General features: G+C 42.6%; 1 protein-coding gene across 2 annotated transcripts in view; it reads left to right on the forward strand.

The window, feature by feature from the left end:
- Positions 1–15,370, forward strand: part of ric1 (RIC1 homolog, RAB6A GEF complex partner 1) — a 42,108-nt gene that overhangs the window by 23,517 nt on the left and 3,221 nt on the right. Inside the window, exons 4-26 of one of the 2 annotated variants that reach the window (XM_040000780.1) lie at positions 377–484; positions 3,879–4,024; positions 4,165–4,301; positions 6,370–6,458; positions 7,131–7,219; positions 7,984–8,128; positions 8,210–8,258; positions 8,373–8,549; positions 8,644–8,856; positions 9,081–9,119; positions 9,475–9,585; positions 10,369–10,458; positions 10,572–10,732; positions 11,364–11,502; positions 11,592–11,708; positions 11,855–12,262; positions 12,878–13,189; positions 13,381–13,539; positions 13,800–13,936; positions 14,050–14,330; positions 14,511–14,723; positions 14,808–14,985; positions 15,076–15,264. In XM_040000780.1, coding sequence (XP_039856714.1) covers positions 377–484; positions 3,879–4,024; positions 4,165–4,301; positions 6,370–6,458; positions 7,131–7,219; positions 7,984–8,128; positions 8,210–8,258; positions 8,373–8,549; positions 8,644–8,856; positions 9,081–9,119; positions 9,475–9,585; positions 10,369–10,458; positions 10,572–10,732; positions 11,364–11,502; positions 11,592–11,708; positions 11,855–12,262; positions 12,878–13,189; positions 13,381–13,539; positions 13,800–13,936; positions 14,050–14,330; positions 14,511–14,723; positions 14,808–14,985; positions 15,076–15,264 — 3,687 coding nt within the window. Of the gene's footprint in view, positions 1–376; positions 485–3,878; positions 4,025–4,164; positions 4,302–6,366; positions 6,459–7,130; positions 7,220–7,983; positions 8,129–8,209; positions 8,259–8,372; positions 8,550–8,643; positions 8,857–9,080; positions 9,120–9,474; positions 9,586–10,368; positions 10,459–10,571; positions 10,733–11,363; positions 11,503–11,591; positions 11,709–11,854; positions 12,263–12,877; positions 13,190–13,380; positions 13,540–13,799; positions 13,937–14,049; positions 14,331–14,510; positions 14,724–14,807; positions 14,986–15,075; positions 15,265–15,370 lie in introns of both variants that reach the window. The other variant, XM_040000779.1, reaches the window with a different exon arrangement.

The following is a 15,370-nucleotide window of genomic DNA, read 5'->3' on the forward strand; positions in this document are numbered from 1 at the left end:
CTTTTTTTCTTTTTTTTGCCGTGAAGTGTTGATTAATAGAACCGTAAGATAATTTAAACATTCAAAATCTAAAACACAATAAAATATCCATGAAGTTTAGCAAAGTGAATACTTTTCCGTCTGCTTAGGGATGTTTGCTCTCTTCTCTTGCTAATTCTCCCATGGTTGTTCACCATATAAAGCATTTGTTTGATTGAAATGCGGCTCAAAGCGTGTACTTCACATTCCTTTAGAGCACACCAGCAGCGTTTGAGCAAGTTAGGACATATTCAGTGTTCATTGTCAGCTCTGTGACTTTGCAATTTTAGCATTTCACTGGGTTTACTTTCATGTAACTGGGAGTAAAATGTGTGTTTGGAATGATGTGGTTGCACAGAGGAAGCCCTCGTGTGAAGGTGACCCCTGGTTTTAAGGAGGAGCAATGTGCACCCGCTCTCTCTCTGGAGATGAAGAAGCCTGTGGATCTGGAGGCCCCCATCACCAGGTAGGTGCTCTCTCATACATACTTTCTTTCTGTTGTGTCTACCTGTCTGCCTCAGCCTCGCACAGGCATCAGCTCACTCCCTCTCGGTCTTTGATGTGTCATCAAGCTCACATTTACACAGGCAAATTCTCCTGCACAAACACACACACTCAAGGTTTACTCACACTCTGTCTCCATTCAAGCACTCACTGTAAACTCTTAACAATGTTTATGGCCACCCCTTGAGCTTAGCTTCATCATTATCTGTTTATGTTTCCATGTAAATAACTCTTTCTTGAACCTACAAATATTTACCTGGGTATAAATGTTCTTGTTACTTTCAAAACAGTGATTTAAAATGTCGTAAATTAAACCCAGGCAGGATAGCTTCCATAAAACCTGCACAACAGAATCAGAATCACTGTTGTACTGTGTGGGCGCTAACTATAGTGTTGGATTTGAAACATTTTAAAGATTTAAGCTGTGCACAAATGCTTCTCAGGTAGTTTATCAGCAGCTATTTAAAGATTAAAACATTTTTTTTAACAAATGTAGCTCTTTGTGTATACGTGAAAGCCATTTGGCTCACGGTAATGGCTCGAAAACATCTCTTCTTCTGATGGAAAGACAGTGTTGGCAGTGAGAGACAGCTCAGGTGCAAAGAGAAGCTAAAGTCCTCTGATGTGGATTTTTAACGGCAGAGGCCCACAGAGAGGAAATGCATGAATTGGCAAAAATGAATGAGAGGGAGGAGTGAGTGACAGATGAGCTAACTGATTAAAGCAAAGAAGACATAATTAATTCAAGTCAGACTCTTATGTTTTCTGGATAGTTTGTATTCAGATCATCACAAAGGTGTTTTAAAGATGCAAATTGTCTGATGAGAATCCATCATTATTTTTTTTGTTTTGTTTTTTCCATTATAGGTTTGTTGACTGTGCTTTCTCTCCAGATGTAACGTTTCTGTTTTGCCTGTTGCATTTTAACGAGTGTGAACTGTTTTTATTCCATTAATTAGGTCTTTAATTATGTCAGACAACCTGAAGTCCATTTAAATGGCTCAAACTCATTTGTAAAAATTAGGCAAATAGGGCTTGTAAATTTTTTTTATTTTTTACATGTTTATATCAGTGTGAAGACGGATCCATTTCCAGTCATTGTACTCTGTGTTAGCCTCGAATAACAGGGAAAATTACCTAATGACCTCACTATATTTGTAGAAAAACAAATGTAAATCTTTCACGTTTAAAATGTTAAAGTCTACTCAATAAATCATCAGGACTTTGTGATGCAATGAATAAATTAAGAAAACAATCAACAAATGAACTGATTAAAAAGTGTGACTGAATTTACACTATACAGTGAAACTTCAGTGACCAAAGCACATGATTTCATAAATGTTACTGTAAAAGCTTTTAGTATATATTAATGAAATGGCCAGCACGTTTAGAGTACTGGGCAAAACTCTTGGGGGAAATGGGTGCTGTGATTGTTTAAAACAAGTACAAAAATGTGGTTTGTAGAGTTCTCCTCAGACTGAATGTCAGTATTTGGTGTGACCTCCTTTATTCTTCAACGTAGTCTGAACTCTCTTAGTCAAGCTTTCTTGTAATTTCTTTAAGTTGTCTTCAGGAATAGTTCTCCAGGCTTCTTGAAGGACATTCAAATCTCTTCGTTGGATGTTGGCTGCCTTTTTGTTCTGTTCTCTGTCAAGATGACCTGACACTACGGTACTTCAGTAATCTTAAGGTCTGGGCTCTGGGGAGGCCGACCTATGACTTACAATGATCCACAGTGTGTTTTTTTTGTTTGTTTTTTCCATTTAAGTATGTTTTTACATATGAACAGTTGCTAATCAGAAGCATTCCAGATGGCAATTGCATGGTGGATCAATATCTGATGGTATTTTTATTCTTCTATCAATTTAGACTAAATCTCCAACAGCACTGAAAGACTGAAATGCAGCCCCAAACCATGACTGTAGATGCACTCTCTCCTGACCTCATCTGTAAATATTGGTGATGATCTGAACCAAAAAATTTCAAATTAGGATTAATCACCCAAAAAAGACCTGGTGCCATTCATTTTCAGTTCATGTCCAGTTCTTGTGTAACTTGGCACACTTCAGCCTTTCTTCCTGTTTCTCTTCCTTAAGAATGTTTTCCTGGTAGCCACCCATTTCCAATGAGGCTTCAGTGAACAGTAGCCTCATTGGGCACCTTCTGCAAACCACTTCAAGATATGCCAACTTTGCGGTTAATGGCGCTTGCAAATTCTCTTGTTGGTGGAAAAATGAGATTTTATGCGTGTCAACTTGTTAAAATCTAAAATGAGTTCTTTGCTCAGTTGTTTGTGGAGAAACAACACTGGTTTATCCTTTCAGTTAGGGGTCATTTATGCTTAAATGATAGGTCAGTGTTGAGCGGCTTAATGAACAACAACAAATAAAGAAACATTCCTGTAAAACTGGTCAGGTAAGGAGTGGACTGAAAATGAGTGAAAAAGCAGCCAATGTAAAAAGAAGAACTTTGATCTTCAGAAATCGCAGAGAAATATTGCTCAAGACTATTTTCCAAAATGTATAGTTAGTGTAGCTCCCTGGACACACAAAGTGAGGGGAGGCACTAGAACGATGGAGCCAGTCTAATACAATTGCTTTCTGCTCTATGGTGGTTTGAGTTTTGTGTTGTTTTAGTTTCTGTCTTTGTTCCAGCTATAACCCACATGTCCTGGAGCTTGACGTGTTTGACGTTTAATGAGTGACAAGAACTTTTACCGTTTCTTTTTGTCCGCCTTTTTGTTTTTGTTTGTATTGTTCCGTGTTCATCTGCCATTTCTCCTCCGCTGTCTGTGCTCGACAGAGATTACGGGGTAGTCATCTGAATTAGAGCGCTCTGTTGGCATTTCACAGGCACAGCTTGATTGTGCAGGAGATGAGTGGGTGTCTCCTGCTGCGTGAAGCTGCAGTAAAAGACGTTGCCTCCTCCACAGTGTCAGTCCACTGTGCTTAAAGCCTTTGCTTCCCTTCATTTTTCCACTTGCTCACTCTCGGCTGTTGTCGTCGTGCCTTCCTCTGTGTTAAACCTCTTACCCCTTTTTTTTTTTTTTTTTTTTTTTTTTTTAGGATACAATGAAGTACTTTACCCACACAAACACACTGTTGTTTGTTCTCTTGTGTGTTAAAAGATAGGGAGACTTGGCACTAGCAGCTACATGGCCTCATCACAGCTGCCCAGTAAAACTTTCAGTCTTCACACGGGGCACAGCTGGATGATGAATAGCCCACTGTTTTCTGTCTTGTTATGTTGTTTCTACCCTGCCTACCTAGCTCCCCCCGCTTTCTTTTACTAACTTCTTTTTTTTCCCTGTTCCTTTGAATAAATATTAAATTGTTTTAAAAACTTCTTCCCACTAGCCTGCAGTCCCTCCAGGAGGATTTGCTGGTGTGTACCGCAGACGGTTATCTCCATGTGCTGCATTGGGATGGGCTCGGCAGCAATGGACGCAAGGCCATCTGCCTTACTACAATCCCCTTCTCATTGGACCTGCAGTCTGCTCGAGGTTAAAAGATCAATGCACTCTGCTCAAATACAACAGAGTAACAAAATCAAAACAAAATCAAAACAAAATCAGCCTACAGTAGCTTTTCAGCCGGGAAAATGTTATCTTATAAAAGAAGTTCTCCCTCCCTGTGTATTTAGGTGGCCCTTCTCTGGACCTGGAGGGGGTTCATATCCGCTGTATGGAGTACTGTGTGACCCTGGATGGCTTTGCTGTCGTACTGAGTGACGGACGCCTGGGCTTTATCACCCCACTGAGCAACACCATCACTGCAGACGTAAGGATGCTCACAGACACGCACTGGTCACGTTAAAGCACACAGACGGTCAAAACAGTTGAATTAGTCATTTTCCACAACGGCGTAATAATCGTAGTCGAGACATTGTGCGCAGTTGGCCCTTTGTTTATGTGCAGTACACAGCAGGAGGCGGTTTGTGTCAGATCTGTTCTCACTGCTCAAACTATGTTTGGTTTAAGCGAGGGTGCTGCAGGCCGGCCACATGCCATCCACCCGTCCGCAGTGAATTCTTGAATAATTACCTGCTCTATTTTCACATGGGCAAAATCACATTACACAGACCTTATAGTAGGGAGCTGGCAGCGTAAGGGCCATTAAATGTCCAAGACGACAGAGTCAGACCTTTGCTTGCTCACATAGCGTTCCACTCAGAAATGCTCAAGGCTGCAGTGCATGTGTGAAAACTGCTGTTGTTATGGCATTAAATAGCCAATTTATTATTACAGGACACCTGACACCACGATGATGGGAACACTATAAGCCCTATTTCATGCAGCCAAATCACTAACAGCATAATGATTTCTCTGTTTTGTGAAGATAACCATGCTTTTTATTCTGCAAATAAATTGAGTGCTCTGGTTGGCTTTTAGTAGACTAGAACAGCTTGTTTCAGGATATAAAGTTCAGAATGTATTTATTTATTTATTTATTTGTAGTTTTGCTTCTGTAGCTTTTCAATCAGACAGTCACTATGTGATTGAAGTGCACACTTTCAGCTTCAATTCAAAGGGTTTTACGAAACCTTTATATTGACTATTTAGCAATTATGGCCATTTTTTATACACATTTACACATTCGAGTTTATTGGACAAACTAGCGTAATTTTAAATACAGGTTGTGTTATTACTTGGATGAAAATCATTTTCAGTCAATGACTGCCTGTTGTTTGTGAAGCTCCCTGCGTTCAGTTTTATCTTCAGTAACTGAAAAGCTGCTATACTCGAGTGAGATCAGGTGACAGACTTGGCCATTGAAGAATATCCCATTTCTTTGCCTTAACTTTTACAATATTCTTTGGGTCATTATCCATGTGCGCTGTGAAGCTTTGTCTGTTTTGCAGCATTTGGCTGAATCTGAGCAGAGAGTATAGCCATGTACACTTCAGAGTTCTTCCTGCTACTTCTATAAACCGTTACATCATCAATAAATACTAGTGAGCCCGCTCCACTGGCTCCCATACATGCTGTAACACAGTAGCCACCACATTTAAAATGATGTGAGCTGATGGATCACCATCTCACATTCTTCTCTCCTTTGTCTGCTTTGTTTTGAATAAGAACCTGGTTTTTAAAACTGCTTTTCAGTCAATTGTCCAATTTATTATGAGCCTCTGAAAAGCTGAAACTGTATAAAAACGCCTCTAATTTTGAACAAATGCAAAATTTCTGTGAAACTCTTTGAATTAAAGCTTAAAATCTGCACTTTAATCACATATTGATTGTGGTGGTGATGTACAGAGGCAAAGCCACAAAAAGTGTCTGATTATGGACCTAATTTGTTTGTGTGGAAAGTTTTGAATACCATTTATTTTTATCATTTTAGTCATTTATTTATTTATTTTCCAAGATATACATTTTTAATGGTGGCAGGAATTGGTCCCTTCCTGATTTACTGTCAGAAACTCCGATATACTTGCTTTTTCACCATGCAGGAGATGCACAGCAGTACTTCCAGAGAGCAATTATGCACACTAATAATGCAACATGTTCAAGTACACACAAAGCCAGAACAAAATGTTATTAATAATATTGCGGTAATGACTCAGTTACAGAGCTTGCGGCTTTTAGTGTTCTTGGCACGGTGAAGACCGAAATGACCATCAGGAAAAACATTTTCTTGCATCTCAGTTTACAGTTAATATTTTGGCTGGAAAATAGACAGTGGGTGTTGATTTTTAACATCAAGACATAAATGTCAGATACAAATTGTGACCAATCGAGTGATGATGTGCTTTACTCTCAGATTTGTTATCTTTTCTTTTTTTGACAGTCTGCATCATTTTACTGTTACCTGTTATTCAAGAAGGCTTCTTGTGTTTGTCCAGCAGTTGCAGGGTGTCTGGGCAGCGGATGTGACTGATGGCACCTGTGTGGCTGTCAACAACAAGTACAGGCTGATGGCCTTTGGCTGCGCCAGGTACATGTCTCCGCAAACGTCTCCCTCTCTCGCCGTCTCCCTACATCGTTTACAGGGCAGTGCTGGAAAGCGATCTTGGGTGTGTTTGTTGAATGTGTGTGTGTGTGTGTGTGTGGTACAGAGAGGTTGTTGTCAGTGTGGTGTGTGTGTGTGTGTGTCCAGTGTGAGAATCTGTCAGTTTGTGTTTGCTGAGGCTAACTAGTGTGTACTCGTCAGGAACCCCTCACGCAGTGCAATAACGCCAGGTTGGCAGGAATTTCTCTCCATGCTGCTTCCTTCTCCCCTTTACCATGTTTCGGACACTATTTTCTACACTGTTTTGTACTTTATTTTTCAAAAGATTGGAAATGTATAAAGTACAAATGTTTTACTAAAGTCTTCACATATTTGAAAACACGCTTAAGTAAAATATCGGCAGGGAGCAACTGCAGACATCCGATTTTTAAGCATCTGTGTTTAATGGCATTCACATACAGTACAGATGCTGAGCTTGTGTTGCTGTTTTAATTGTTTTCATGTATGTTTGTCTCATATTAACGTGCAAAGAGATGCACAAACATGCTGGGGGAAGCTCACAGCACAGAATTGTAGCTAGGCCGTGACGTTTCATGCAGTTCCTCTCATCTTACACAGCATGTTACGCTGGTTGAAATGCGTGTGTTGTCATTGCAGCGGCTCGGTGCTGGTGTACATGATCGACACCACAACAGGGTCGATGCAGCTCTCCCACAAACTGGAGCTCACTCCAAAACACTACCCAGGTATCCTCATTTTACCCTCAATTCTTGTGTCTTGCTTTTTTTACTCCTTTTTCATCTTAGCTTAGCTCCACTTAGCATCCTTTTACAGGATGTAATGTACATTCCTTCAGCTTTCTGTCTTTCTCTTTGTGTATCTGATATCCTGCATCACTTTTGTTGGATTTGTGGTCCAAAGCCATAGCTCACCCTAGTGGCTGAACTGCCTTATAGACCCATGGCTGTTTAAACAATGAAAATGGCTGGTGTCTTCCTCTTGCTTTGTAGTTAAGAGCTTAGCGTAAAGACACCTTACTTTAAACTCCCGCAGAGTTTGAGGCAAGGCGTGTCATGCAATTCTCCTCCTCTTTAATTAAATAGCAGCTCCTGTAATATTATCCCAGTTGCATCACATTCTACAAACTAAGCCCTCATTAGGTTACCATTAGGTAATATCATTCTGATTTTATATAAATGTTTTTATCTACGAGGGCCAAATGTGGCACAGTTTTACCTGCAGTGGCCTTTCTGCACATTCAGTCGACTGTCATTACATGTTTGTTAAAATCCCAGTGAATCTAGAAAAGCACAAAGTGTTTGTGCAGAATCAACAGTATTGCTCTTTTGATGTCACCCAACGTGATGCCATTCACAGATTTTGCTCCTCATTATGTATAAAAATGAAAACACAACAGAACTTGGTGCATAAATAAAATAGAAAAAGAAAAAGTCCAATACAACAGTAAAACAGAAATGTTGTAATTTCTGTGCATTCTTTGCCTTTTCAGACATCTACAACAAGACGGGCCCTGTCAAACTAATCTGCTGGTCACCTGACTGCAGCGTTGTCATGGTTACGTGGGAGTGCGGCGGCCTGTCGCTGTGGAGCGTCTTCGGAGCTCACCTCATCTGCACTCTGGGAGAGGACTTCATGTGAGTGAAGGCACAGATGCGGCCCTGCTACATTCATACAGCGTGTTCGTTTGTAATGATTTTTGTGTTTGCTCCCTTTAGACATCGATCTGATGGTACCAAGAAAGACCCCCTTAAAATCAGCTCTATGGTATGTAGACGTTTGTTTTAAGAGTGAAAAAATCTAAATAAAAGTCTTTATTTGTAATAGAGATGAAAACTTTCTTTTTTTATATGCTGAATCATGCACTTTGCCCCTTTCTAGAGCTGGGGTGCAGAAGGCTACCACCTATGGGTGCTCCCTCACAAACAAGAGAGGAGAAGACAAGAGGAGCAGGAGCAGGATGTGGAGATGGTTGCACCTCCTAACTCCAGCGCTTTGCAGGCTGGCATACTGCAGTTTCACTTCATTAAGAGCGCCCTCACAGTCAACCCCTGCACGGTGAGAAGATGCACGGTGCTGATGGAAGCATCACCGCACACACGCGCCATGCTCTGCATTTATGCTCGGTTTGCTCCTTTCTTGGCTGTTGCAGAGTAACCAGGAGCAGGTGTTACTCCACGGTGAAGACCGCCTCTACCTGACCTGCGGTGACCCCACACAGATCCATAGCAACTCTGACACACACCCACACACACACTTACACCCGCGCGACGGCAGCCCGCTGCACCCGCCCCCCAACCCCGACTCCTCTCTCTCTCAGGGACTCAGCACTTTACTGGGACACAAGCACTGGCACGTGGTCCAGGTAAGGATGTGCTTCCTCCTGCTGCTCTGCAAACTTCCTGTATGTCATTATCAAGAATAAGTTAGTGCACAGAAACTGCAGTCATTTCTGGATTATGAAAGACAGACGCAAATAAACTGAGTAGCTTGAAGTGGCCTGTGTGTGTCTGTCAAGTTCAGTAAATCTAAAATTTAGCTCATTGTCATTTCATTTTTTTTTTAAATTGAATTTTATTTGTCCTCTAGATTCACAGCACATACCTAGAGAGCAACTGGCCTATACGGGTAAGTGTGTGCATGTTTGACTTTAATGTTGATCTCAGTGATGTTTGATAAATAGATGCATGCATTCAGTTTTTATAAAGTAAGCTTGTTTTACATGCAGAAGAAGATAAATGTGAAGTATAGTCCTCTTTTTATGTGGAAAGTTTTGGCTTGGTTGCCTCTGGCCTCCAAAGCTCATTTTTATATGATGTAAAGCTCTATAAACAAGCTCAACTTAGCTTTAAAAAAATGTCATCACACTGGTAGCAAAACCAGTGAGAACTGTTTTTAGTTTTATGGAGTTGCTCGTTTTCTGTGTCAACACTTGAAATTGGTGTTTGGTGTATCTTACCGACGTCTGTGTATGTTTGTAAAGTTTGCAGCCATAGACACAGCAGGCCAGTGCATGGCTGTAGCAGGGAGGCGAGGCTTTGCACACTACTCCTTGTTTACAAGGAAATGGAAGCTGTTTGGGAATATCACTCAGGTATGTTGACACCTTAATAGATGACTTTGGTGCACTGATCAATAGGTGGTCAATGACGGAAGAATCTCATCTGAGCTCTAAGATACTTTTATTTTGTCCACACGTTGAAAATACTGCCACTGTAACAAAGACAAATGTGCCAGGAATAACTTGTAACTTCATTTTTTTTTTTTTGTGAATATGAATACACACCTAGCCATGCAGTCTGCCTTCACGAGCATTTGTGAGAGAATGGGTCGTCCTAAAGAGTTCACTGAATTTCAGTGTGGGGCTGTAATAGGATGCCACTGATGTAATAAGCCAGTTTGTGACATTTCCTCCAACGCACATATCCACAGTAAGTGGTGTTACTGAAAGGTGGAAGCATTTAGGAACCACAGCAACTCAACCACAAAGTGACAGACCACATGAAGTCATAGAGCAGGGTCGCTAAGTGCTGCCTAGACGCATAGTGTGTAAAAGCCACTCTGCTGACTCAATAACTGCAGAGCTGCAAACCTCCTCTGGCATTAACATCAGCACAAAAACTGTGTGTCAGGAGCTTCACCGTGTGGGTTTCCAGATCCAGACAGCTTTTATAAGTGTGTTTATTGGTGGTTCAGTACTTTTGTCCATATATTGTTTGTGCGTATGTGCGTGGGGAAAGCTATTCCATGCAAAAGCTCTAAAAATGCAGTTAAAAAAATAAAATTAGAATAACAGTCTGTTTAAAAAATGAATTTGTGCACAAAAGTGTTTTTGTTGGACAGTACCTGATAAATGTGTTGTTGCTTTTTTCTGCAGGAGCAGAACATGACAGTCACAGGAGGTCTGGCTTGGTGGAATGACTTTGTGGTGGTGGCCTGTTACAATTTTATAGACCAGCAGGAGCAGGTGAGACTGAAGCACCACCTATAATACCACCGTGTCAAAAATCTCTTTGGTTTTTTTGTCTGATCTAATGCCTGTCTTTAATTTCGATGTCTCCGTCTGTGGTCTCTCTGTAGTTGAGACTCTATCAACGCTCATCCAACCTGGACAATGCCTTTGCTTCAGTTACTAAGCTACATTCTGACACTCTGCTGCTCAATGTCTTCAGAGACATGGTCATACTCTTCAGAGCCGACTGCTCCATCTGTCTTTATAGTATAGAGAGGAAGAACGACAGGTGGGCTTCTATACACACACGACTCCAGTCTTTACATCACAAATTAACCGTTTCCGGAGAAGAACGTCATCTGTTGGTGTTACGCTGGGAAGGTTTTATCCAGCTCCCGAACAAATCAGTTTTTGTGCCAGTGACCGTTATGGATGGAGGGCCTTATGTTGTTGGGTCCTGCTTTCAGCTGTTCATTCATCACATTCATCATGAAGGTCATATATCTGGAACGCCTTGAGGGAATTCCCACAGATTTGATACGTCTGTTTATTTGGATTTCAGAATTTGTTTGTTTGGAATACAGTGGTCAGAGTCAAGGTTGCTCGGCTCTTATTCAGGAAATTATATGAGAGTCTTAACAAGATTTTATAAAAATGTCAAATATGATGAAAATTATTCTTACAAATGAAACAAAAAACTATAATGAATGATTCTTGAGATGTTGCTTTCCTGTGACCACTTCATGACTGCCGGCCTTGAACCGGTTAAACAGAAAAATCCTTGTAATGTGAAGCTGTCACAGTAGAAAATGTAGAATCGTTGTATGGTTTTCAGCTCTTTTCTTTGCATTCTTGGATTATTTTCTTTCCCGTGCATTAGTCTTCTTTCATTAAGCTCCTGATTATTATTATCATTCCAGTCCAAACCCGACAGCCAGTGTGGAGCTGCTGCAGGAGGTGTCGATGTCCCGTTACATCCCTCATCCAGCCCTGGTGGTGTCTGTCACTCTCACGTCTGTGCGCACCGAGACTGGCATCACATTAAAAGCCCCGCAGCAGGTAGTGCAGGAACACAGTAGCATACAGCAACCGCCGATCTGTAACTACAGGTGTTTTAATAATGCCTCTTGTGTGTGTGTGTGTGTCAGGCCTGCATGGCAGAGAGCATTATGTTAAATCTGGCTGGCCAGTTGATCATGCTACAGCGGGACCGTTCAGGACCGCAAGTGCGAGAGAAAGACACGGCTGCTGTCAACAAGAAGCTGGTGAGTTCACACTGATATCTTTGCATGCAAAATGTTCTAATAATACTGATGTCCGTGCAAACAGAAATCAGACCTCACACCACTAAAACTGAATTTTAAATTTTAGACATCCGCTCATAACAGCTTTGCTTTTTTTCCCCCACTAGCTCCCATTTTGTCCCCCTGTCGTGTTGGCCCAGTGTGTGGAGAATGTTTGGACCACCTGTCGATCCAACAAGAAAAAGCGCCATCTGCTGGAGGCTCTTTGGTTGTCCTGTGGAGAAGCGGGCATGAAAGTGTGGCTGCCACTTTTCCCCCGAGACCATCGCAAACCCCACTCCTTCCTCTCCAGACGCATAATGCTGCCCTTCCACATCAACATCTACCCTTTGGCCGTGCTGTTCGAGGATGCCCTCGTACTGGGGGCAACCAATGAGACTGTGCTCTACGACGGGATGCAGGGATCCTCAGAGCCACTGGAGGCACTGTTTCCCTACTGCACAGTAGAGAGGACCTCACAGATCTACCTCCACCACATACTGAGACAGCTGCTGGTTCGCAACCTGGGTGAACAGGTACTTGGAGCAACCTGGCTCAACATATCTGCTTATTTTTATAAGGGTTTTGCTTTGCTTGGAGTAGTTTTGACTACATTCTTTGTAAGCGATAACACAGGTCCATACTGTAATCACATTAGCCTCGTAATGTTCTTACCCTGAGCAAAAAAACCCTCGAAATCCAAGTCCGAAGAAACTGAGATACTTGTCGCCAAAGAGGAAGCCAGAAAAGGTGTAACTTTCCCAGGTGTTTACTCTGGAGTGACGATGGAGAGAGGGGGGGGGACAAAGAAAAGAAATGAGGCTTCCAGCACTGCATTTTTAAGAGCAGATAAGGCAATTTAAGATGAGATATTTGATACTGGAATACTTTTAAATGAAAAGGTTAAACCCTACTTTTTTTCCGTTTGCAATTTTGTTCAGGAAAACTTTAAATAAAGACCAAAAGGCACTGATCACAGTGATGATGATGATGATCAGGGCATGATGATGACAAAGCCCTGAGAAACTTTATTTTCAAATTTGTGTGAATTAGTTTGAATTACCAAGAAATTCAGGTATGAAAATATTGATAGTGCGTGCGATGTTAGTATATGAGAGAATTTATTCCTTTCTTTACTGTTTCCTTTCAAGGCTTTGATGCTGGCTCAGTCATGTGCCTCCCTCCCCTACTTCCCCCATGTCATGGAGCTGATGGTTCATGTAGTGCTGGAAGAAGAGGCAACGTCACGGGAGCCCATACCCGACCCGCTGCTTCCCACCGTTGCAAAGTTCATCACAGAGTTCCCCCTGTTCCTCCAGACCATCGTCCACTGCGCCAGGAAGACAGAGTACGCCCTGTGGAACTACCTGTTTGCAGCCGTGGGAAACCCCAAAGATCTGTTTGAGGAGTGTCTCATGGCTCAGGATCTGGACACAGCGGCCTCCTATTTGATTATACTGCAGGTAACGAGCGGAGTCAACAGCTCATATTACCATATTCTGCATTCCCCACTTCAGTTAACTTTATAATGGCAGAGATTATTTGCATTTTCACCCTTGAAAATTTTTGGAAAAGAGTCTAATTTATTTTTCCAAGATCCTTAAAAAGATCCTCAAAGTCTCAGGCGTTCCTCTTTTTCTCCTCCTCCATAAAGAATATGGAGGTTCCAGCAGTGAGCAGACAGCACGCCACTCTTCTCTTCAACACGGCTCTCGAGCAGGGCAAGTGGGACCTCTGCCGGCACATGATCAGATTCCTCAAAGCCATTGGTTCAGGGGAGATGGAGACTCCGCCCCCAACACCCACTACTCAGGTGAGGAGCTGAAAATGTTACAGGAAGACAGTGACTGTCAGTCTGTCTGGCTTCAAGCAAGGGCACCAACCTCGTACGGTTTTATCTTTATTCTGTCTTAAATTCACTGACTGTACTTTAATGATCTTTTATTGTCTCTTCCTGTTTTATTTATTTGTTTTATTCTGTGTTATTGCGCAGCTCTTTCTGACTACATGCCCATGAAAAGCGCTTTTTATAAACTTTACACTGGTAACCTTCAAACGTGTTTCTGTGTTCAGGAACCCAGCTCAACTGGAGGTTTCGAGTTCTTTAGAAATCGCAGCATCAGCTTGTCTCAGTCGGCCGACTCGGTCACCGCAGGAAAGTTCAACCTGCAGAAGACCTTCAGTATGCCTTCTGGATCTTCTGCTAAAGGGTACCTGCACATTATTTTGCATAAAAGTGGACACTAGTACTGCAGTTTGTTCAGAATGTGCTCTGCTCATCTAACTATTCCTGTCTTTTCCCTCTGTTGCATCCTCCCGCCAGTCGGGATGTGGAGTGTGCGGAGAACATGTATATCGACATGATGCTGTGGCGCCACGCCCGTCGCCTCCTGGAGCAGGTGCGCCTTCGTGATCTGGGATGCTTTTCCGCTCAGCTGGGCTTCGAACTCATCGGCTGGTTATGTCGCGAGCGAAACCGCGTGGCCCGAGTTGATGATTTTGTATTGGCGCTGAAGAAGCTCCATAAGGACTTCCTCTGGCCGTTCCCTGTCATTCCTGTGGGAAACCTCAGCTCACCACTGAAGAATGGACGGTGCCGTACAGGTGAGTGAAGAACAGGAAAGTTTACAGAGAAATCAATTATTACTTTAAATATTTGAAGGTGATGGTTGAATATCCATCCAGTATGGTGCCCCAGTTTGCATACTACTGACAATTTAATCCTTACATGCCATCACTGGCTTCATCGCTGTAATTCTTGCTGTTTTTCGTTGTTGTTTTCAGTGCTGAGCCCACGGTTGTTGAAGTCACAGTCAGCAGACAGCCTGCTGAACAACGACATGGACACGGCACCGCCTCCGACAGCTCCTGACAACCACACCTGGATGGACGGGCTTGAGCAGAGACCCAAAGACATGGACACAGCCTCTTCTGCTCACTCGAACCAGCACTCACCACAGACTCATGAGGCCTTCCTGTCACTACTCACCAACAAAGGTAATAAAACTTTAACAGTTATTCCCTTCTTTTGTTTTCATCCGCTTAAGCTGAACTTCATCTTTCACTCACTGCGCTTTCTAGTCGAGGAGTACAGCATCGGCTCGGCCACAGACCTCACAGAGACCAGCTCAGTGGTGGATGGCGACTGGACAATGGTGGACGAGAACTCGTCCACTTTGAGCCTGAGTCAGGCCGAGCTGGAGCACATCTCCATGGAGCTGGCCAACAAAGGCCCGCACAAGTCCCAGGTGCAGCTCAGGTGGGACCCCACTCAATCTATGGTCGTTTGCTTCAATTCAATGCAAAATCAACACGTATATTTAAGCTGCGCCTTCTGTGTGTCTATCAGATATCTTCTCCATGTGTTCATGGAGGCGGGCTGCCTGGAGTGGTGTGTGGTGATTGGTTTGATCCTGCGGGATGCAAATGTCATCAAGCAGGTGATCAGTTTCCTGGACAACCCAGAGGTTCCTGCAGAAAATGTGCAGAGTGTCCGAAACGGATTATTAGCAGTCGATGCGTGGGCCTCCACAGACTGGTGGGTAGTTCTGTGCTGGTACCGATATTTTTAATCTATAAAAACACGTTATGTAGGGGAGAGCAGTGTGTTCTGATTTATGAGATGTCATCTTTAGTTTGGAAAT

This window comes from Simochromis diagramma, unplaced genomic scaffold, assembly GCF_900408965.1.
Source record: "Simochromis diagramma unplaced genomic scaffold, fSimDia1.1 OVJJ01000596.1, whole genome shotgun sequence".
NCBI classification, from domain to species: domain Eukaryota; kingdom Metazoa; phylum Chordata; class Actinopteri; order Cichliformes; family Cichlidae; genus Simochromis; species Simochromis diagramma.